Source organism: Trichoplusia ni, chromosome 18 (assembly GCF_003590095.1).
Source record: "Trichoplusia ni isolate ovarian cell line Hi5 chromosome 18, tn1, whole genome shotgun sequence".
Classification (NCBI taxonomy): Eukaryota; Metazoa; Arthropoda; class Insecta; order Lepidoptera; family Noctuidae; genus Trichoplusia; species Trichoplusia ni.
Genome location: NC_039495.1, coordinates 1,554,699 through 1,580,227, shown reverse-complemented (window position 1 = coordinate 1,580,227; position 25,529 = coordinate 1,554,699). Strand labels below are relative to the sequence as shown.

Genomic DNA, 25,529 nt, shown 5'->3' with positions numbered 1-25,529 from the left:
CGGCAACTCTGATCGATACAGGTGCGAAAGTTTGTGCTCTGCAAACTGTAACCGATGAAGTGCTTAGAAAGTTGTTTGTGTACGTGCATGTAATGTAGATGCAGTATATTTTGTAGTATAAGTCTCAAGTAAGAATACTTTTACAGATCTTAAAAGTACGTAATCCTCTGCAGAGTCCTGAATTCTAAAAGAAATTTTACCTAAATCTTACTAGAAAATTCAAAAGTTTCATGTCTCTCACTTAGATCTTCCAGAACCGTGTAAACGTTTTCTGGACACAGATAACCCCTCACGATGAGATTGCACTTTCCAGTTTCCTTATAATTACTTCATTGATAATATTATTTAATCTAGGTTTTGAAACTGTTACTGTTTTTGTTTCTTTCCATGAAAATCCCGCATTATGAGAGTGTTTATAAATTATATAATTTTTTTTTTGCTTCCTTTATGTAAAACTGCAATCGTACCATGTAAAAAACAAATGACCTAATATTACCGAAGTTGATTGCGTACAACAAAATTTCCGCTTTTATATTACCACAAGCAAGCAAGCAAACTTTAACTCACTCCCTAAATGACTAGCCCAAAAAGTCAAAAAATGCCGACGCCTGACGACAAACAATTTTCCCGTGAATTTTCAGTGACAATGCCTTTTAAGTATCTGGGGCAGTGGACAGAACTGGCTGTCTATTTAGGCCGGCTATCGGTGGGTATCCGCGCCAAATATTTTGGTCAAAGCAGTTTTTGTTTACTATTTGGATCATTAAGTATTTGATCCTAATATTAGTGTGCTCTATATTTTTATTAGTCTCTATGTTGTACAGAGTCTAGTACTGAATTATGTATGTCTTCAAGTGGTATTGATTGACAAGTATATGAGTTGTATTTTTGTAAACCGTAATTGTTAAAATTCTTGAATGTAAAAAAATATTCCTTTTCGATAAATTGTGCCTTGTCATCTTCCTTTATTCAAATGATTAGGTTAGTCTTTTAATCGTAGCCTAAAATGATCACGACATGATGTATTTTTTCTATTAGTTAACTTAAGAAAACTCCAACAGACTTTTTTTTAATACATAATGTAGGCAAGCTTCATACTTTTCCTTATCTCACCGACGGTCCTAAATTACCTCCATAAAGAGCTCCAAATTTTTAACTTTTGTAAAAAATGTTCAAAAACACAACATTGCAGAATCTGCTAAAGACAGTGTATCTGGAATAACATAATAAAGTATTCTTCTTTCAAGCCGGTGGTCTTAAATAGCTAGGTTTTAAGAACGGCAGTGTCTCTGTAAAGAACTGTCTTACCGGAGATAATCCTGTGCTGGTGCAGCGCGGCGATGAAAAACTCACTTTCTCTAAGTAAAGGTGCATTATAATTATCTTCCATTTTTCTTATTACTTTCTTGAAACCCGTGCGACGAACAAAAGGTTCAAGTAAAACAAAAGGAAATCAGATCTTCCTTTCACAGGAACTGTAGACTTTTTCCTATGTTCGTAGTTTTTGTTCTTTGAGATCTATTTAGCTTAGATCTAAAATTACTCGTAAGTTTACCAGAATCAATTTTAGTTATAAACTAAAAAGCTTTTTAATGTTTTCCTCTTTCAGATATTTGCTCCAAAATTGCCTCATAATTTGATCCTTGCTTTCCGGATCCAATTCGACCCAGCTTATCCGTAATCATTGAAACTTAAATCGAAACACATAAGAAAACTAGCTCTAGCCCGCGACTTCGTCTGAGTGGTTAGAAGATATAAGTTAGGAATTTTTGAACAGAAGCCCTCGAAGATGAATAATTTTCCCTGTTTTTTTTTTTTACAGAATTTTACATTGTATCTTCACTCCTGTTAGTCGCAGCGTGATGAATTTTTCAATTTGAACCAGTAGTTCCTGAGATTAGCGCGTTCAAACAAACAAACAAGCTTTATACAGGGTGTCCCAAAATTCAACGATAATTTGAGACCGGATGAAAGGATAACAGATCAGGGGAAAAAAAATCCATATCACTCAGTTTAGCGACAAGAGACATTTCAAAAGTTGAAATTCGACATCCCTCGTTGCATTTAACGAAATGAAATGAAAAAAAAAAAATTCCAAAAATGGCCTTTCATCCGGTCTCAGATTATCGTTGAGTTTTGGGACACCCTGTATATTAGTATATATAGATAAGCACTTTTACTTCAGCTTAGTAAAAGTGTTCTGCAGTCTAGCAGGTGTTCGAAACTCTAGCCTTAGTTCATAAACTAATATAGAAATTACGAGTTCGGTCTGAAGTGGAGTTGGCGCGACTTTTTAATTAGTTCCACCTGAACTTGTGAATGAAGAAATACGAACTATTTATTTGGCTTTTCTTTAGAGGCCAGTTACAATTGCTTTCTTCTAACGAGTATTTGAGGGATTGCTTTTTAATTTTCTTTTTTTATTAGTGTTTTATTAACTTGGATAAGTGTTTTCAAGAGGAGACAGTTTGAGACAGCTAATACATTTAGAAAAATACTCTTGAACTGTATTGCATGATATTAAGTACTATAATAATTTTCTCCATCTCTTTTTATACCTTCACCGTTGAGATATATTCTTAACTTGGCATTACTTTAGGCATTGTGTTCGAACAAAAGCCACTTTGAAGTAAAACTTTTTGAACATTTCCGTGATATATGCAGACGTTTACGGCTCCTCGGTGATACATCGTTTTTGCTAAATTCTTTGTATTTTATTCAAAGACTGGAAAAACGTTCCTTTGAGACCAAGTTTTTCCACTCAATGTAATGTCTAGAAAGATCAGTCGGTTTAGTTCATCGTTCACTCTTTTTAAATGACCTATATTTCAAAGTGGTTTAATGCAAAGCCCATTTGGTTTACTTCTGGGCTATTGGGTCTTTGCCCATGAAGAGAGATTAGGAAAACAAATTTTCCTATGAGTTTTTTTGAACGGCGTCACAGAATTCACAAGAATGTAGATTTCACAAACTAAACATTAAACCCAATCGAAAGAAATTCTTCAAAAGAAACTAGTTCCCACGAAATTTTCCAACTGCGGAAAAAACGATCTCAACAATTCAACACAAGAAAGTAATAACGGTACTTGCGTTGCCGGGTGTACACAATAGGTAATAAACAATATGAGCCGGTACAACCCCGAGCGCAGGTCACGTGTCGCCAAAGTTTTCTAATATAGGAACGCCGGACTGAAATTAACCCTTATCGAGCTGATATATTGAAGGGTCATTTAAGATAGGACAAGGGTATATTAGGATGTCGGATACCTTTACACGGGATTTACTAAAACCCACTACACAAGGTTTAATTTGATTTTGACCGTGTTTTAGATAATTGAACAATCATGACAATGATTGTAAAAATTTAAATTTTCTAGTTTTTGAAAGGTTGGTTGTTCTATCAAACAATCACTCACACTATCTTAGTCCACTGCTGGCCATAGTCCTCCCCCAAGTTGCACCAGAATACCTTTTAATTGTAATTATACAAAGTGCATTACATTTTTACGTGATAGATTCAAGGTTCCGATTATTGTTAGTACGCCAGTTTTAACGGTACTGGAAGTTTTGGTGTGGGATACTATTTAACGACTATAATCAGTTATGTAAACGAAATAAAAATTCGTTTATGTAAAACTGGATAATCAGCTGAAACCAGTAGAAACGAAGGCACATATTGCTTAAAATAACGATAAAACTAATTGCATTTTAAATACAGCTCTTAGTTTTTTAATCAACAATAAATATCTCAAAGTCATAGCCATGACTTAAAAACTGAAAAGCCAATGACATGACATCACAAATTGCTTATGTCTACTAAAACTAAAATGTTGCCCCACTTTCACACACCCAAATCAATTTAACAAAACCACAAAAAATACGCGTGTATTTCTAGACGCAAAATATATAGACATTTGCCCGTCAACATTGGATAAAGGTGGGTAATTTTGGGGTTCACTATAAGACAATTCGGGCTATTTAGATAGCGGGGCCGGGACTATTCTGCGCGTACATTTAATCCTATCTCCGTACATTGACAGTTGGGTTAGATAGCATTTTATGTTGGGGCATGAAATGAGAAACTTTATGTCGTCTGAATTATTAAACACACGTAAACAGAGTTACAATGTTTTCGCTGTAACTTCTTTTGTGTTTCGACGTTATGTTATTTTTATTGTGTTCTTGAAACTTGAAGGTATTACTCTTATTTCATTAGAAGGCTTTGGACGATTTTTTGGGTATCCTGAAAAATTACAGTACTTATTGTTTCATGTGACGCTGTACAAAAAATATTCAATAAAATATCTTTAAATAAATTTTATTATGGTAATAGAAACAACGATCCCATCAACCGCATGAAATGCAAATATACAAGAGCAATAATTTAAATAAAACTGATTCACATTAGAATCACACAAATATTCGGTTTGTGCGGGGATCGATCGCAAGCCACGGAACGCTGCAGGCAAAGCTTTCAGAGCGACGCTAATTAGGTTGTCGAACTCGGCGCCAAATTAATGGCTACATTTGTCGGCAGAGGAGCTGAGCGGTATCTTTGTGAAGAGCATCAGCGAAGGGAGCTCGGCAGACCTGTGCGGGAAGATACAGGTCAACGACAGGATTGTTGAGGTAAGAACTAGCTGATAAGGCATTACAAATCGGTGTAATAAGTTACTCTAGCAGAAGATCATATGTACATAGAGGTGGCAGGATTTGGTTGAAAAGTTAATTCAATTAGAGTTCTCAGTTAAGAGAAGAGTTGAAAATACATTGTTAGAGATGTAGTGGTAAGGAATGCATACATAAAAATGACGAATAAAGACCAAAGACAGACTTAACTCCTCAAATCAATACATTAAGCATACTGGACAAAAAAATCTTGATAAATTGGCATGACTGAGAAAAAGAACATTCTAATTTAAAGAAACTAAAACTCTTTCCTACTCCACATTCCGCCTTCAAATTCCACGACATCCAAAACATAAATTTTACATCAAAAACACAACAAAATCCTTTTAAAGAAAGCTATCAATACGTAACCAATCATGTTTCAACCGCCCGGCATCTCGTCGAAGCCAGCTTAGTTGTGAGTCCCTGTAATAAGCAGCTAGTAGGTAACAAGGAGCTTCGGTAGCTCGCCACTGTAATGACAAAGTTGTACATGAGTCAGGTCGTTACAGGCCAGTCGGGGAAGCAATATACTCTGCAGCTTACACCTATTAGGTTGTAGAGTTTGTTGCTTTTTAAGGCTACATTAATGGTGTGTAATGATGTGATTGCGTTATTTTTGTTCCTTTGTTCTTGTGTGGTTTTGTAGAGAACTCAGGCCAGGCGTAAGGCGTAAAGTTTTGTGCGATGTGTTGTCTGAAACTTTTTTCGATCAAAGTTATTTCTCTAAGTTATTCAACATAAAAAAAATCGACCAACAATTTTTTTACCATATAAGTATTTTCTAAAACCCACTCTTGAGGCTTAGGGCAAAAAAATGCCTTCGATTTATTCTCCAAATATCCGGAATAATCCCAAATATCTACAAAAAATAACACAACAATTGGTCTATCTGCCATACAAAACTTCGCTAGCTAACTATGACGAAATTTCATATCTTGTCCCAAACAAATACAATTACCATGGAAAACAAAAACATCACGACAAAAATCTAAAAGCTTTTTAGTTGATTTAATGCCTTAAAATACTGCAGCAAAAGTTCAGTTTTCTTTGTTTCCATCAGTCGTTGTACCAATAAAGTATGTCGCAGTCCGTTTGCTTCGCATTTGTCTGTCGCTCGCCCGCTGCCAGCTGATTTGTCACGCGCCGGTATTGGCGCTATTGATGTTTTCCAACCCCCCCATGCTGTGCAACCAAGAATGTGTTGAGCAAGGACTAATATGACGGGGTTTGCTAAATGTTGTTGGTTAATTGAAATTCGTGTAGGATAGAGGAATATTTATGACAGAAGTTTAAGTTAGCTATTATCAACCGATTTTTAAGGGGAAAGGTTCTCAAATTCGAATGTATTTCGTTTTTTTTTATGTTTGTTGCCTTAGAACTTCGGACTGAACTCGTTAATTTAAGTGCCATAATTTTCATCAAGCTATCATTCTCATAGTTTAACAATTATTTCGAAAGACCATCTCCTCTAAACAATACAAGGTATAAGGGTGAATAATCTAGCTGTGTTAGACCAGAAACAGGGTTCAAAAGTCGCATGTTAACGCGAACTCATTGTGAACATTATAAAAAATTGCTACTAAGTGATTGGCCATTCCCACTTCCTATCACCGTTAGAACTTGTACTATAACCACTTACAACAGTACTATTCTGTGTGGAAGCAAGACGGCGCTCTACGGTGTGTCGCGGCGTCTCACGTCCACAACGGCAAAAGTCCTCGTTAATGAGCTTATAGTCAGTCGGCGTATCAACCAATCAATTTCGTACCTTTGAAGTTCAGCGTACCAATCATTCTATCCTAATTTTAGTTTCGAGATACCTTTAAGGCAGTTCTGAAGCTATAACAGGTACCATTTAACTTTCCTCAATCAGTGTGACTTCCTGTATGAAAATTTGAAGCTCGAACTTCAAAAGTTCATTTGGTTTATGAAATAATTTCCGGTTATTACTCTTGTTCGGAATTTATCTTGAAAGTTTAGATAATGAAAATATTTATATATTTTGGTAAGTCTAGAAGCTTTTGGTGTTTAATCGTCCGTCCGTCTATCACCAGAATATCAAAAGATAGACCAGTATATGATAAACCGTCAAAGCTACAATTTAAATTTTTAAACAAGGTTAAGCAACGCTTATCAGTGTCATATTTTTGATATGTGATCATTTTCGTTTGCATCTCGCGCTTGACCAGTAATTTCATTTTTATTAGGTACTAGCTGTTGCCCGCGACTTCGTCTGCGTGGTTAGAAGATATAAATTACGATTTATACCTTCCCTGTTTTTCCACTTTTTCTGTTGTATCTTTGCTCCTATTAGTCGCAGCGTAATGGTATATACCATTCATTAATACAAAAATAATTTTTCAATTTGAACCAGTAGTTCCTGAGATGAGCGCGTTCAAACAAACTCTTCAGCTTTATATATTAGTAACGATATAGATAATGGTCCATAGGGTACTTATTGATTTAAGTTAATTCAAGGCATATTTTTAACTTCTTATTAATATAAAAACTTTACTTTAATAAGAAGTTAAAAAAATGCCTTGACTTTTATAAATAAATCCTCTATTCAAGTTTATCCTTAGCCAATTCTTTTCTATAGGGCAAAAACCTCACTTCAATTATTTTTCTCTGTCCAAAGCCATCATTAATCTTTTAGTTAAATAAAGTTTCGACAAAATTAAATATCTTCTTACCTGTCTAATCAGCTGCTCTATAAATTGTCTAGTCCTAGTGCAGCTGACTCACTGTTGAAGCTTTATTCAGAATACTCTAACGAGTTTCGTCTAGACTCCCTAACTCTCAATTACATTTAATTTAAACATGCAACTTCTGAATCTTGAGCTAAATCTATCAACGGATACTGTTGTCTTTCCATTTCAAAACGATTTCCCTTAATCTAATTCATTATTCTATATTTCTTATTTTTTAACATGTTTTCAGGAATCAGCTAATGTAAAATAGAAATAGTAAACGTTCTGATAATTGATTAATTATTAGAGCAAGTGATCGCTGAGTCCGATTTTACTCGGGTTATGGAATATTTAAAAAGAGCCTTCAAATAGGTTGACCATAAGATTTTACTGCTTTACTGAACAAATGATATTTTTGCTGCCCATGATTAAGGACTTCAGTAAAGTCCAAAACTAGTCCAGCTATACCGATAATATGCGTGAGTAAACAGTTTTTAGATAAATAATTATGAATCCACCTTACGAAAGAAAAACTATTCAAAATCCAATGCGATCTGACAATCAACTGAACTGATATTGGTCTATAGAATGCCAGGAACGATTCAAAGCTGAAAAAATGCGTCAATACCGTAATTAATTCGTAAACGTTTTCGCTTCCTCGCCGGATACATGCGTGTCAAAATGTTCCCTTTGCTCTGTCCTCTAGGAAATGATTAGCGGAATAAATTGCGTGGGTCACGCGATTCCAGACGCCTAGTGGTGTGTAATGCGGATATGTTAGTCATTAACATAAGAAAATATTACGAAGAAATTAAGGAGGCGGATTTTTTACGAGGTTTAAAGATAGTTTTAATATATCGTGGCGAGACGGTTCGTTTCCAAATACCCGGGAATTATACATTTATTTTTTATTTGTCAATTTCTTTATGTCTGTGTTATTTGTACTGAATAAATGCTTTATCTATCTATCTATCTATAATTTACCTTTTGTTTTACCATCTGTATTCCAGTCAGCAGGAAATTATTGAATCGATCATTGCTTTTCTATTTCATTTACTTACGAAATCACAGCCAGTTTAAGAATGAATCCAAGTCGTCAAAAAAACGATCTATACAGGATCTAGTTTTAGCGTTTTTAAGCCCTATGGTGTCTAACTGGGGGTTTTAAATGTCAGTACGATTCGCTTTAGTCCATTTATTGTACTACTTCTTACAAAGGTAACGTAACGTTTTAAAAGTGCCTGAAAAACGGCCTATTTGAAACTTGATTTTTGATTTTGAAAGTTGCTATGGAACAATCATATTGTTCCATAGCAACTTTCTTTCGTTATCGTCAATCATCTCTCGGTCAAAAAACCGCATGGATTAAAAGCAAGAAACCGAACTCGTATATTTTTATTACAACGAGATTTGACCTCCTCTCGTCTAGATGTCAAATTAAATGAATCAATAAAGTTTATATCTACAATCACCCTTTCAGTCTCGAGATCAAACGGTCGCGGGGATCTGAGTGGTTTTCATCTGTTGACGGCCCAATCAACACCAGTACTATGAACTTTTATAAAGACTGATCGCGCTGTGCGAGCGAGATAGAGTAATACACTGCGCGTAGTGGTGTCTCGCTTATACAATGGTAGTTTTTCTGCTTTCAGAGTTTATAGTAAGGGGCGGTTCAGCGAGTTTTGAAATAATTTGACACGTTATTTATCAAAGCTGATTTGAATAGGTTGTTTTGTTTGATGTCTGATTGAACCTTTTTGGTTTATATTACCGTATTTTAGGTGGTAATTATCAGATTACGTTGTTTTGGTTATTTTAACCATACCTTGTGTTTACAAAATTTATAATTACTATCTAAAATCAACATTCGCTGCTAAATGACACAGTTTAAGTTATGGTCCATTGAAATAAGCAAAATAATATATATACAATGAATCATAAAATAATATTCCTTAACTCCCAACACCACATTCACGTGGTTCCATCTGATTCTATGACATACTTAACGTTCAAACCAACCACTTTCTTAGGGTTCCATTCCCAAGACTGCTCAAGTTTAAAGTCGTCTGTCCCTATATCACAGGCCGTATGGCACGAACCGTTAATAATAGAGTATTCTTTGTAGAGACTAAATAATTTTATTGTTAAAGTCATGAATAGGTTGGGTGTCAATTATTTCGACTGTTTGTATGGAACCATCACTGTCACTAGTCCAACTCGCCCTTGACCGGCTTTTATCAAGCTACATAATACAGCATTCAAGGTCACCACTCAACTATTCCTCATTTAACTCAAAGCTACAAACGCAAATAGTTCCATAAAACAACCGCAGACCTATTTCTATATGAAATGCTCCCAAACAATGCTGAAACCACAGTCGCAACACTTGCCCGAGCCCACAATACGAGTACAGAGGTTACATCTCTGAATTCGGACTCCATTGTACAACTTCCAACCGTTTTAATATTGAACAACTCGAAATTGCAGATCTCGAAGAAACAAAAGATTAAAACGTCCAGAATAAAAATTCTTGTGAAATGAAAATAGGAATTGCGATGGTATTTCAGAATTTTTGAGAAGTAAATTCTGGATGGAGATTAAATTTTTCTTGCGTTAGTCACGTTTGCTTTAATCTGTCGGACTTTTTATATGGAGTTATACGCGCTATGTAATTTGTCTTTGAATGTTTTTATAGACGTTAAAATGATGCTAATAATTTGTTATTGATGATCATCATCATCTGCATCTATCCTCCCCTAGCACAGAATTCTCATCGTTCTTTGCGTTCTGGTCCTTTGTCAGTTTCGATTGGAGGACTATTCGAAAGCGCAGTTATAATATTATTGTAAGCATTCTTCTTCCTATTGTCATATGTCAACGATCATGGATAATATATTTAGAACAGTAATCAAACTCGCAGGTAGCAAGATCCGTGCCCTAATAAATTTCTTACTTGAAAATAAAAACTGTTTTATATATAACAAGTTTTAATTATTTAAATATTCAATATGACACGTGTTTTTAATTTATTGTTGTATTTGTTGAATTATTAATGGCTACGTTCTGTATACATCATCATTATCCGCCTTGCATAGCCAACATCTGGGTATAACCCTGCGTTTATTTATGCCATTTGCATCCATCTTCAATAAAAATCCACATTCACTTTCAACATACAAAATATGCAATGTAAGACAATTACTTATTACCCATATCCAAAATTAAACAAGTCAATTAAAAAACATTAATCTAACAAAGCAACTTCAACTTTTATCCGAAAATTTTGTCAAAAACGTAACTTTTTGTGTCTCTTTTAATTTAATACCTGTGTTGAAAAGTCCATGAATAGGTAACGAAGTGCGCTCGTCTCCTCTCGACGGCGAGGGTTGATGGCGAGCCTCTTCAGAGGATTACCCTGAACTCTCCACCCTTCACGGCCTTTATCATATTCTGCTGGCTTTTCTAAAATTCGCAAATTAAGGTTTGAATTTATTATATGTTATTATAAGTCAAGTTAAAAAAATCATAGGTTAAGCTTTTTGATAATATATAATTACATGCTTACCTAGCTATTTGTACTTGAATATCTTCTGTGTTATTATGAATAGTTTCATTATCATTTTGATAACTATTACTAGTTCCGTTTTTATCCCTAAAAAGCGATGAACCTTTCTCTATATATTCATGCGCAAAGATCCGGTCTACATTTCATACTTTCCGCGTTACCATCATATTGATCTAAGTCGGAACCAAGACAAAGATTCCTTCACACAAACGTTCTTAATAAAGATAAACTTCCAGTACTAAACCATAGGAATGCCATCGCAGCAATATAAACTAGACGTAAAAACTCCATAACTCGTATTCATTATAATAATACAATACTTTGTGTCAGAACAAACTGTCGTCGTAAAGAGAGGTATCATGGAATGAGTCTTTATTATGGAGCGTTTACACGAGGCGAGAAACTCGTGCGAGTTGCTAAGCACTGGCGGCCATGGGATATCTGGAAAAGCTCATCAAAGTCGAAATCAAAATGCGCCGTGTTTCGCAAGGCATGTTAAGTTGTGGGTCCCTGCTGTTGTTAATACATCTTCGACACTCACTACTCAATGCTAAAGCTTGTCCTCACTGAGTTGTTCCACAACACCGGGTCACTCAGCTTGCCGCATCCAGTTCGAGCCATCTACTACTTTTAGGTCAGCGTTCCATTGGAATGGAGAGCGTCCCACACTGCATTTGCCGATGCTTGTTCTCTACTCAAGGATACGCTAAGAATATCAAGAAGCAAGAAGAATACTTTGAATCTATAGCAGTGACAAGTGGCGTGACTTTCAGTTTTCAGTTGAATACATTTGCGCGATTTGTTAGCAGCGATAGCGCTCGGAGAAAAGAAACTAGTTCTGTTTCTAAACATTATAACATCAAAAAGCAATGTTGGGTCCGTCTGGATTTTAGCGATTCATAGGCACTCTACTACAACTAGTCTACAGGCCCATAATAGCGCGGCTCCACAATATATTTGCAACTCGCTTGTTCTCCTCGCGTCGTCTAAACGAGGCTCCACGCTCCGTCTCTCCGTCCTTGACCCGGCCGATGTCACGTACTGCCTCCTCATCGAGAATTACATATCACGGTTTATTATACTGCCATGTAGGACTGTAGGTATGATATCTTTAAGATTCGGGGTGAGAAAATCATATTTTGTATCTTCATAGAATGAGAACGAACTTGATTTCGTTTGTCCCCTCGCTAAGAATTGAAAACGATCCTACGGGAACATAAAAACTGTTCTGTGTTTATACAGATTAAAAACTATTGGTCTAAGACATTTCGTCCGAATTCATTCATTTATTTTTACTTAAAAAAGTAGTAAATGTCAGATATACTAAGTTTCGCTTTCATAATAAATACTTAATTAAAATTAGGTTTGTTTAAGTCTACCTCCTACCACCACCATGTTTTGTGATTTTGCGATTCCATTTTGTTACAACAAATCTTTATGTTAAAAATATCGAATGGCAAAATAAACGAGAGGCTTTATAGATAATCCCTTATATCTGTGCTTCACATTCGGTTATAAATACACAATTATTTTCTGCTTTTATAATCCGCTTAGTGATAATACTTTTAAGTGTGTGAGTTTTAATCTGTTTGCTTGGAATGGTTGGCTGGTTCTAATGAACATGCTTCATATTTTGATGCAATCTTCAATATCGGGAAATGATATTTTCATTCTGTTTAGTTTCAACAACGCAGGGCTATAGTAGAAATCTCTTTTGGTCTTAATCTACATTTACACACTTGTAGATTAAACACATTCAGTATCGAAGAGGAGCATCGAAGACGGTTCGGATTCGAAAAAACCCGGTCAAGTGTTAGTCTGATGACACTGAGGACTTTTTACGAATAGACTAAATAAAGCGAAAATAAAAATAATAATAATGGATCTTATATGTAAGAACCGTTGCTTAAACCGTAGAAATTTTTATCTGCTTAGATATTACGGTTCATGAGATATTTACATCCTGGTGACAAAGAAATGGGCAAATGGACATGTATCGAAGCCTTAGAAATCCGATTCCATTTTTCCCCTTTGGATACAGAACTTTTAATAAGGTTCCCATATCACTGAAAACGTAAACAAATAAAAAGTTAAAACCAAGCAGTATTAAAAAGTTAACGGTTAAGACCCCACTTCAAGTGCTACCAACTTAAACATATAATTTTATATACGTAGATACATAAAATGAGAACATCAACAATATTTTAATATTCTACGTACTTTAATGTGCAATAACAGTGTGAAAAATAAAAATCGGATGCACCATCTACTGTGACATCAATTTTAGATCCAAGACCCCTCATAGTGCATCACGTCATTTATAATGTAGCTAGTATATGAGCGTTCTTTATGAGTGCTACTGCACACGCCACTCAGACGAATGAGATTGTTGAGAAAATAATACTTTACGAGGAAAGCGCGCTTAAAGCTGACACTGATCATATTTCTAAAGCTAATGTTGATGTCATTGTGGATGCACAAGATTTTGTTGTTTTGTTAGCTGGGAAATGAGCAAGGGTTATTGGTTATGTAAGAGATGAGCTTGAAAGACTATTTTGAAGATTGTTTGACTGATATGTGATTATAACATAACGAACCTTATACTATGCCTGCTGGGCATAGGTCTCCTTCCATATAGGGAAGAATTCAGTATTCATCACCACGCTAGCTCCCAGATTGCAGATTCCAAAATTTGGAAATCCCAGTTTTCTTCACCATGTTTACTTTCATCGTTTATCAAAACTGTCTTAGAATAATGAAGAAAGTACATATTATATATCTTTGAAAAAATCATATTGGTTGGCCTTTGTTGGGGTCGTACCAGCATCTTGTTCATAGAAATGCATGTTATAGAATTGAAAGGCCACCACAATTGTTGATTGTTGAAACGCAATTCGTTTCACAAGGATAATCAGTATTTATACTGCTGTGTTCTTATGCGAAAGCAATTAGGATGAGGACTGAGTGTACAAGCTATAATTTCTTTAAGCCCGTCAGGTAGATAATTAAAAATATTAGACTCGTATTTGATTAAAGTCAAAGGCATAGCTCAAATTAGATTTAAAGCTTGTAAATAAAAAGAGTTTCAAGATAAATTAAAGAATGTAATGTCGTAAACTTTTGTCTACACTTAAGTAAAGTTGTTGTAATTTATCACACCCTAGTGGTTTCCAGGCCGTAAGTGGCAATTTTCTAATATAAATTCGTTCATCTATCATCTAGCAGCACCACGTGTTATGTGATATCATGTCCATCTAATGAAGTCACTACTTTCGCTTTGGGTTAAGCAGCGTGTCAGACTTCTACTTACGGAAACACACCAATGTTCCTTCTTTTGCCCTTCGTCTACCGGGGCCACGGTGACCCTTTCGGTCCATACTTGCTACCCCGGCAGCATAATTTACGCCTTTATAATATCTTTTTATCATACCCGTGTATCTGATTCTGCATTACCTAAAGTAGTATTAATGAGACCCGTGCCTCCTATTTACCAGCAAGCAGCTTGCTCTAGTAAAGTTTGTAGACTTTCAGCTATTATCTCATTAAGGAGTCTCGTCCATGATCCGGCGTCAAATATTTGCATAAGCAATGCTAGCTATGCAGTTGACGCAGAAGTCTCGTTGGATTCAATTAATACTCTGACTTTTTTATCCGAGCTAGTAATTTGACAAATTTTCAATTGACTTCAAAAAGGCCTATTCGTCCGTTCATGTTTGTTACTGTTTGAACTGATTTTGTTGCAACTTTTTTTTATTTGCTGGATTTTGGGGGCCATCTGTTACCTACCAAGCTGTGTCATGAACCGTGATGGATAGAAAGTTGAATTTTACACGGATGATGTATTTCTGTTGGTGCCATAACAACGAATACTAGAAATATAGATCAAAGTTGAGCAACGTTTTTTTCGTATACTAAATAGATTATGTCATTGAACTCTGACATTTCAGGGTTATTTCATGGCTTGTTCATGTTGATAGTATATTAGTATGTTCAGAAATCAAATGTCATTGACCTTCCTCGAGTTATTTACTTTAATGAGTTTCTACCATCGGAAACTCCAATGTTTTATCGATAAAGTTATTATCATAAGAATTTATAGATATCTCTAATGCTAATTTATTTAATTGACAATTTAATATCACGTCCTGTTAATAAATTCAATGCACGGATTGCCGATTGGCATAGTCACCATAGCATGAACACTTTTCGTGACGTTTCGTGGGATCGATCCCGGCGTAGGACAAGCATTTGTTTCATGTACTAATACTTAAAACGCTTGTTTTTGGTGTCTTGGTGTATGTGACCTGAGCCTTTTTGAAACTTCCTACAACACAAGGAATATAATATATTCCTCATTGCGACTGTTACATTTTTCAGAAATGCAGCCCTCAGAATATTCATCTCTGCAAAATCTTTATCTTGTATATTGTTGCATCGAGCCTTCTGTTTCATCTGTTTAGTGAGAGGCGCCAAGTTTCCTCTTGTACCCATCACGGTCTATTCAGAATGTTAATGCGAACTGTATTCAGAATTACTGTCTTATAGAACTGTATGTCTATCGGGCTGTAATGATTTCACTGGACTTCAGCTGTGATACCAAAGGCGCTTAATTAGAAACCTTTATCTCATATCACTTACATTTTGATGTTCCAGTTTTTGAGTAGTTTTCATTCGTGATTATTTTATACCGTGTTTTCAAGTTTTAAAGTGAGCTCAAGATAAAACAAAAAATTTAAAAAGATTTTTAACAAACATGTCTCAGAACAATCACACATAATTAGCCTTTAATACAAAACAAATTGAAATCGCTCATCTCCTCATGTCTATCATCCTCCATATGCAGCTTTTATGCCACAGACACACAGACAGACATGTCAACTTATAGCATCCCTCTTGTAGCGTCGATGTTTAAAAATAAACGAATATTCCGGTCTCCGAGTGACTGCTGCCCATGAATGTTCAGGAATGATCTAGGAGAATAAAAGGCGATAAGACGTTAATATACTTAGGTATTTCTTATTCTTTTCGTAAACTTTTTAGGGTTTCTTATCCAGTGGCTAAATGTTTACCCTTTTACTAATGCTCCACTATATAGTGTCTGTTACTAGGCTGTACCTGACATGGCTAGATAGTTGGCATAAACACTGGTGCTTTTCCGTTGCCGCTATACAAAATAATAAAACGCGAGGTACCTACGGACATAAACGTAATAGATAAATTTGACTCGCAAGTGAGTAGATTCATTAATCTACTTTGGTACTTATTTCAAAATTGAGTTAGATTTCTATTTATAGACATTTAATTAGTACCATATAACTTTCAGCTTTAGTTCGTTATTACCGGGAATTCATTTAGGAAACCCATTCCCGATATTAAGTCTCCTTAATGAGAAAATCAGTTGCTACGGGCCAATTAGCGATAGCATAATGATTCCGATAAATCAATGAGAGAGACCTTTTGTCACCGAGTTCTATAGGCTTTGTGCTCAATTATAGCGGGAAAATCATTGGGATCCCTGGGGACATGTATATTTTTAGTACACAAATAATGCATTGAGATTTTTTTGTAACTATTTTGAGTTTTGTTTACAATAAGTATATGACTCAAAAATCGAACAATGCCTTAACAGGATTGCTTCAGAAATGATTTAAAAAGAAATATCGGTTGCATGTTTTTTTGCGTGAAAAAAAAAGCTGATATTAAGTTGGAGACTCGTGTGACGTCACTTGTCAGTACCTACTATTTTACCGACAAGTGACGTTATCCCCCACTTATATAAAATAGGTTTCGCATTCCACACCTTTGTGGCTATTTACCAATACCAATTTTTCCTCTGATCTCGTTACAGGTTGACGGTGTATCTCTCCATGGAGTGACGAACCACCGCGCTGTGGCCTTGCTGCGAGATGCGAAGGGTCCGGTGGTGAGACTGAAGGCTTTAAGGTGAGATGTTTTGTTTATTATAATGTTAACCTTCTCTAATACTATGCTGTCCTGGTATTCGATCATACGCGTATCCTGTGGGGCATAAGTCACCGTTAAGTTTCGTCTTATCAAGGCTCAAGGCAAGAAGACTCGATTATAAAAGTACAGTAACATATCCAATGTATTATAATAACGTGTACATAAACTAAAATATTAATTAAAATAAATAAATAAAATATTAAACTATATTAAAACTAAATGTAAGTTACTTTAAATTGACCATTACATGAATAACCGAGTGTTTGAGGTCACCACGCCAAACCTACTGTAAGCGACGTGTCGCGGGTTCGATCACCGTGATGGACAAGTAAAGCAAATGCAATGTAAACCAGAAGGATTTTCCGGAAAGGATACCCCAGTCTTTAGATGTCATTTGATGACTCCAATATTCCTCGTTCCTCCTACTTTTGCTGTGCCCGACAGGGCCCAGAATAAGCTATAAACTAACTTTATCATTGACAACCTACATAACGAAATTTAATGAAGAATTCAATTGAATTGAAAATGATACTCCTTCCGGCAAAAAACACTTACCTAAAACCTTTCTTATTTGAGTAGTGACTCTTGCAGGTACCTCCGAGGCGCGGGGTTTGAGAAGTTGCAGAAGGCGCTGGCGGCGCAGGACGGGCGGAGGTCACCGATAGCGCCGCCCAGCCCCTCCGTGACGTCACTCGCCAAGTATAGTTTTAGTGTGGTAAGTTATCCTAAGCATATCATAAATGCGACGGTTTGTATGTATGGATGTTTGTTCCTCTTGAACTTGGTACTTAGATTGTATATTTTGTCCCCGATTTTATGTTCCCATGTGATCATCTTACATTTGTAGTGGGTGAGCGTAAGGCAAACAGCTATAATTACATTATTCTTTCCACTTGACGTTAGGGAGAGAATGATTTTGACACATTCCATTGCACCTGTCTAGTGAGCAAATTGTGATAAAACTTTGGTAGTCTGAGAACAACATTTTATGGGGTTTTTCTTTAATATACAATGGGAAGTTTATTTTTTTCATAGCTTTAGCATGTACAATTTGATTTCCACAGTCTTCTCTTTGTACTGAGCTTAGAGTTTGGTAAAGTTTTTGTTATCTTGAGCAAGTGTAAGAAACAAAGTTTGATTTTAAGTGCATCGTAAGTTTCGGTTTGGTTGGAATTCGGACACAGAGTGAGTCGCAACACTAACTTAGTGTTGTTGTTTGAAACTTGATGTCCTTGTTAGATAAAATAAATTTTAAGCTAAATTTATGTTCACCTTACTTTAAAAAACTTGTGAAAGTTCATTAAAGTTGTCGTTCTTTTTTACAACTGTAGGGATATATTAGGCCAAGATAAAAGTAACGCTTTTTGTATTTTTATTTGATGACCAAAATGTAACTACTTAACCTTAAGAAAAAAAGAGTGACATTTGGGAATTTTAAAATCATTTCGATTTCATTGAATTTTATTTTTGCGTGGACTATTTAGTAAAAATTTCTACGAAGATTCATGATTTAGATATTGATTGACTATTTCAATCACTGTCTATGTATTGAAATAATACCAATCTATAGTTTTCTCGCAACAGGATACAATTCTGTTCCTGATAGCAGAAGAAATAAATACTGAAGATAGCTTTAATTCTTATTCTAATTAATATTTGAACAATTTTTCCAGTACGACGAATCAACAGTGATAGAAGCGGAACCAGAATCAGGGTTGCTGCCTCACATGCCATCACCGATGTCGCCGTCTGAGGAGGCCGAGATAGTGATAGGGAGAGACGACGAGGTGTCAGAGCGAGAGGCGAGACGCATCCAGGACAAGTGGCGGGACATACTGAGGCAGGAGACTGACTGGCCAGGACACCAGTACCAGTATGATATCGTGGTAAGGGGTGCTGTTTAATTTATATCCGTCGCTATAATATGCGTTGATGTGATGGAGTGGTCCAGTATACTAGATCATCACCATCATCATCATTCACAGTCTTTATCCTCCTTTATGCTGGGCATAGGCCTCCCCTTTTTCTAGATACTAGATAGTGCTTGGAAAATGCAAATATAAAAAGGCCTATTTTACTCATTACATCAGCCAATAAGTCCTATCAAAATGGGTCCAACCGTTAAGGATACTAGCAGGAACATAGAAATCTAAATAACAAGGTAATAGAAGTGCCAACGCCGCGTGACCTTGTCGCCACACTGGTGTCTTGGACGACACCAGCGCGCGAACTTACGCTCAGTCGCTCGCGGAACGTCGTCACAGCAAGAACCACTAAAAATGGTGTTTTGCGGCGTTTCTCAGGCTGGAAATTCATCTGCATCGTGTAATAACATAAATAAATAGATAACATTTTATCGGTAAGTAAATTATTTCAGTAATATTGATGTTATTGCAAAATTAAATTTCAAAACATAACCTTCATTATAAACCATATTTATATCGCACCATCCTGCAACAATTGCATTCTTTACTAATCATTGCCTCTGCAGTAAGAGACTTACAGAAATGCACCGTTGTAAAAAGAGAAATGTATAACGAAAAATAATATTTATCAATGCGATCGTATTTGTAGTGGTACGGCCGCACAAAACTGTCGGAAATAGTGATGTGGTTACGTGCGGACAAATTATACAAAATTAACATTGTATACGAAAAGTAACAATTTTAATAGTCGTTTGTTTTTGTGAACATATTATTGAATATATTTTTATTTCAGAATCCCGCAGGTTGCAAATAAATACAAAAGACAAGTGGATGACTACCACGGGTAAACGAAATTGGTACCCTACAACTTAGGCCGAATATACACTATGAAATTAGTTGCATGCTTGATAACTTGCCGCCCGCCGCCGCCCGCGCCCCTCTCCATTTTTACGGCTCGGACCGCGCTCGCAACTGAATGTTTCAAAAAGTACGCCTTGCGCTATAGCATAGCATTGAATAAAAATTGCAATTTAAACTTATCCAAATCTCATAAATACCTATTTTTTTATTATGAACGTTTACTAGTCATTCGATACATGAACAGGGCTGCTTTTGTAAGACGACTAAAAAGTCACAGTATATACCAAACCTACCTAGGTACCAAGTATTTCTTAATAATATTTTTTTTTGTCAACCGACAATTAGCGAATTTTTTTTTTGTAAGTGGGTACATATTATAATGTAATCCATAGAAGAATACAACAAAAAACATTGTCACTCATAATTTCGTCTTTCATTATATTTCGGATCCGTAGTCAATCCCTAGTGTAGTTTACGTAATCACTACAACTAATGCAAAAAAATGCAATGACTGTGTGAGTTAGTAAATCCATACAACGACAAAGTCAACCTTATTGCATTAGACGTACGGCCTAGTATTGTTTGCTTGGTCTTCTCGATGTTAATGTTTGCGTGATTGCGTAGTTATTTGCTGTGAATGTGTTGAAGCCCCGCCCACCGGCGACATGCGTTTCGATAGATCGCCGCGGTGTATGCCATTTCTATTACCTTGTTATTTAGATTTCTATGAGCAGGAACAAACCGACAATTTTTAATGAATGTTATTTTGGCGCATTCACCGTATGTATATTCATATATATGTATGTAGTGAAAAACGGTTATTTCAATATTACAAACAGACACGTCAATTTAACTCTTTAATACAGATACTTATGTAAAGAGTAAACAAATATGGAGATAAATACACCATCAATCGTCATATTAAGACCACTTCTTGATAAACAGTGCTCATTTTAAATTTGTTTGGATTTCAGGTCAGCACTATAATAAAAGAGAAGGACAGTGGTCTGGGCATCTCCCTGGAGGGCACGGTGCGCGTCGTGGCCGGCAAGGAGGTGCAGGCCAGGCATTACATCAGGGCCATCGCGCCCAACGGGCCCGTGGCCAGGCTCGGCATGTATAGGGTCGGGGACGAGTTGCTTGAGGTACTATGTTAGGTATACTTATAGATGTAGCTCCAAATAGACTGTAGAAAGTTAGGGCTAGGTGCTGCGGCGAACGGCGAAAATAAGAATATGATGATCTTGATGTATGAAAAGTAGTGGAGAATAAAATTAAAAGAATATAGGTATACATTTTTTAGTCAATTCAGTTGATTTGGAACCCTTCACATTCAATTCTAGGTACTTTTTCTATCTAAGTAACAAAATTTGTGCAAGACTTGTCAGTGTCTCATTATGGCAAAACGTGTTAACTCAATAGTAAAATGGCTAGTAATGATGTTCCATATAAATGCTTTATATTACAAAACCCTGTAAGACTAAAAACATATTAAGAGGTATAAACATTCAGTTCATCCGAAATTATAGTAGTTAATATTAACACCACTTTTTAATTTTTATAGTAACTGTCTTGAGAATGTTTCATTATTATATGTTATATACTCACGCATAATTATCAGGGTCGCCCGACTACCTTCGGACCCTACCAGATTCCTTAATCATTAGCTGACGCGGTAGGCGAGCGAGTGGAAGAACATTTTAGTTATTCCTATATTAACTATTAATATTAATAAAACTATTAACTATTAATTATAAATGACAAGGTGAACGGCTGGCGAGTACTAGGCGCGCATCACGTGGAGGTGGTGACGCGGCTGCGGGCGGTGACGTCACCCGTGCTGCTGGTGGTGGTGCGCAAGCGCGAGCAGTACCACGACGAGAGGCTGCCCGAGCCCGGGATCGCCAGGGTGAGGGCTTGTAGTACCAACTGGTGCATGGGGTGGGGAAATTGAAGGAAGGCCTTTAATGTGCAGTTGGCTCCATAGCCTGTGGTGACATAATGACAGTGTGCATTGACAGAAAAAAAATGAATATTTAGCCTGGATACCTAAAGCCCAATGAAAATGTTCAACGATGACAAAAAAATAAACATGTCTCCATTAATACAAGAACAGGGATGAATATTTCGAGTTCGTGATTTCATGCAAATCTCTCCCCGTTTCACGCATACTTTGGAAAATTTATTTGTCTTCCAGTTTCTTTAATTTTCGTGCAAAAATATATTTCAACAAATTCTACATATGCTTGAACAATTTACAAAAGATAGGTAGTTAGTTGTCGTTTTTATGTCTATTTGCCCGTATAATTATTACACGTTATATGACAAAGTCAGCGAGACTGAATTCTGAACTTTCATTGAGTTACCTTATGGCTGTTACACCTTTCAGTATTCACTATTTTCCAATTTTGAAGCACCAATGATACCACCTTTCATCCCATCTAGCATTTTATGACTTGTGTGTCCTCAGAGTAACATTCTCGGCGGTAGTCTACAAGACCTGCTGAGTCCTCCGCAGCGGCTCATCAAGGCCAAGTCCGAGAGCTCCGTGGCGTCGCTCTGCAGCGCCACCACCATCATGTCCGCGCCACATGATCATGATGGTATGGATCGTATTATATTATATGAATTCATACACGTGATGAAGAAAATGAATGTGAAGATAATGAAGTATATTTGATAGATGAGGATAATGAAATTAATTATGACTAAGATGATGATATACATGTAATGAATTAGGTAAAATTGATAAATATAAAAATCTAGGTAATCGAACGAAGGACGTTAAGAAGAAATTCAGAAGAGAAAGAAAAAAATGAGAATGCTGTACTTAGTTTTTCACCGTTGTCATTAAAATGAATAAGAAATCCTAACATCATAGCAAATATCTTAAACAAGGTAATTCAAATCGTTTGAACTAGACATGGAAAAATAATTTTAGGATTAAATAGACGATCCTTTTATTCGTGAATCGAAAACTCGGCACGTCCCACTACGACCATTGGCTTATGTCACTATGCGGATGGGATGAATGCGATGAGTCAGGCGAATCAAGATTAGATAAGCTAAAAACTGTTGTCACAGAGCATTTTGCAATTTCCGGTGCACAATGAAAGAAAAAGACAGATATTAATTCAATGAATGAAGAAGTTATAGAAGTGAACGTTATTTTGTTTTATAGGTAAATTTATGTAGATACTCAATATGTACCTACATCTTATCCCATTATATTCCTTTTCATCAGCGGAATGTTGTGAATGGTTCTAATTGGACTTTAAAAATTGATCAATTATCATCATATTATGTTGTATGTTACTATACCTATATATTTAATCTAAGTAACAGTATAACATCTGAATTTGTTCCCCAGAATTCTGTACGGAAGACCTGGAGCGTGTCCGGTCTCGGTCGCTGGAGCCGCTGAGCGGGCTGGCGATGTGGAGCGACCACGTCGAGTACATACAGCTGGTGAAGGAGGATCGGGGACTCGGCTTCTCTATACTGGACTATTTGGTGAGGACTGCTTGATGGTGTTGAGGCTACATAATGGTTTCTTAGGTTTACGCGAATGTTAGACATTGAAATGAAAATACTTTTACGGATTTTATCGCGGTTTACGCAGTCTGTCCGTGATCGTGATACCTGCAAAGGTGTCGAAACGTCGGGAACTAAAATCTAAAATTAAACCGCGGTATTGAGGTTTTCATCAATTGATTTCTGTATCTAATTGATACAAATGAAATTGTCATATTAAGGTTTTGCTGTCTGTCTTACCGGCTTTCATCGGGCTCTATCTCATAAATGCTATTAACCATAAAAAAATAAGTCGATGTGCCAGTATATTGTAGATTAATATAAAGATGTGTGTTATTGCTACCGGGATACCGCTTTTTCGTTTTCTATAGCCCGAGATGAGAACGTTTCGCAGATTATTGCGAAAGCTATTACCAATTATTTATTTTTATTCATAGTAATTCTAAAACTATTATATTAAAAACTAGCTGTTGCCCGCGACTTCGTTCCCGTGAGAAGAAGATATAAGTTATGATTTATACCCATCCTGTTTTTTTCACATTTTCCATTGTATCTTCGCTCCTATTAGTCGCAGCGTGACGGTTTATAGCCTAAAGCCTTCCTCGATGAATGGTCTATTTAACACAAAAAGAATTCTTCAATTTGGACCAGTAGTTCCTGAGATTAGCGCGTTCAAACAAACAAACTCTTCAGCTTTATATATTAGTATAGATAAACATGCAATCAAAACCGCAGGATAGCGCTCAATTGGAATTGAAAATTTAAGCCACAAAAAAGAAACAACAGCAACAATATATGAAAGCTCCCATTGATGACGCCACCCTGACCCCCAGGACCCGACGGAGCCGGGCAGCTCGGTGATCGTGGTCCGCTCGGTGGTGGCGGGCGGCGCGGCGGCGCGCGACGCGCGGCTGGCGCCCGGCGACCGCCTCGTGTCCGTCAACGGCAGCAGCGTGGCGCGCAGCCCGCTCGCCGTCGCCGTGGCCGCCATCAAGAGCGCGCCCAAAGGTAACCAAACCCTAGCTGAAGATTCAACATTTCAAACAATCATCATCATCATTCCCCTCCCCCATCCCCATATCCCAATTTCTTTTTTGAGGTCCGCGCAACATGTCATCTTTTTCCATAGCTTTCCATCGGCCGCCATCTCACAAGAAACACTCTTTACAGCCATATCGTCTTTCACGCAATCCACTCATCGTTTCCTTGGTCGTCCTAATGATGTAACAGTTTACTCACGCGTATTTATCGGGGTAGCCCGACTAATTTGACTCGCGATCCCGCCGCGTCAGCTCATGATTAAGGACTCCTGTTGAGTCCGAAACTAGTCGAACTACCCCGATAAATATGCGTGAGTAAACCGTACGAGCAGCCAAATATATGTAGATCTCGATGGCGTGCAATTGGGAAGGTCTATATCCAGTAGTGGACGAAGATGGACTGATGATGATGATGCAATCATAGCTATAGTCTTCATTGCAAATATCATCTTTATGATCAATCACTATTTTATTCTTTCAAGTTTAATTAAAATGGCTATCTTTAAAAGAAGGTTAATTACCACATTCATTTTAATTCTTTAATGTATCTAAATCATTCATATTTCCAATACCTACTCTTAGGGCTGAAATTGTACCTAATAATTAAATTGTCAACTTTATTCGAAGTCACGCAAAAAACCAAAGAGTAACCCTGCATTTACGTGTCAATGCAAAACGCCATCTAATGAATTAATTATTACGTCAACAAATATCGAATTTTTTAACAATTTATCACATAAACATCAGCAAAACGATAAGTTTTGCTGTTGACTGCAATTCTTGCAAAGAAATACAACTCCTTTTTCATTATTCTTCAGATGAAAGAATATGCTTAAAAGTAAACATAATATTTGTTTATAATGTATCGTTACACAACGACTGCAGTATTATATTGCGAACACTGTTGTTATCTCGAAACAAATAAAACAGTTTCAATCGCATCTAATGTCAATAAGAGTAAATAAAATACTTATAGAAATAAGCCTTTAATATAATTTAATTTTAGATTTCCGAAGTAAGAATTTATATTCCTAGCGTTACTAGAGAATGCCTTTATCCAGATATGGGAAATTTAATTTATAGAGGACGTTAGGACTTTTTCACAAAAAAAGCCTTATCTTTGTTACAATAAAAGCCACCCAGAAAAAAATATTCATCTCTCTACTCCATAACGAACGAAATAAATCCAAAAAAGAAGCAAATTTTCTAAAAATCTTTTCGTCATAGCTATCACGAGTAATTACCTTATCAGCAAATACTGCGGTGATAATACGCCGTG

The 25,529-nt window shown here is 36.4% G+C and overlaps 1 protein-coding gene across 1 annotated transcript in view; it reads left to right on the top strand.

Annotated features, from left to right (window-relative positions):
• LOC113502759 overlaps positions 1–25,529 on the top strand; it is a 153,592-nt gene that overhangs the window by 33,111 nt on the left and 94,952 nt on the right. The window contains exons 8-16 of the mRNA XM_026884425.1: positions 4,538–4,629; positions 16,775–16,869; positions 17,482–17,605; positions 18,564–18,776; positions 20,651–20,821; positions 21,442–21,585; positions 22,147–22,279; positions 23,047–23,189; positions 24,044–24,218. Coding sequence (XP_026740226.1) covers positions 4,538–4,629; positions 16,775–16,869; positions 17,482–17,605; positions 18,564–18,776; positions 20,651–20,821; positions 21,442–21,585; positions 22,147–22,279; positions 23,047–23,189; positions 24,044–24,218 — 1,290 coding nt within the window. The remainder of the gene's footprint in view (positions 1–4,537; positions 4,630–16,774; positions 16,870–17,481; positions 17,606–18,563; positions 18,777–20,650; positions 20,822–21,441; positions 21,586–22,146; positions 22,280–23,046; positions 23,190–24,043; positions 24,219–25,529) is intronic.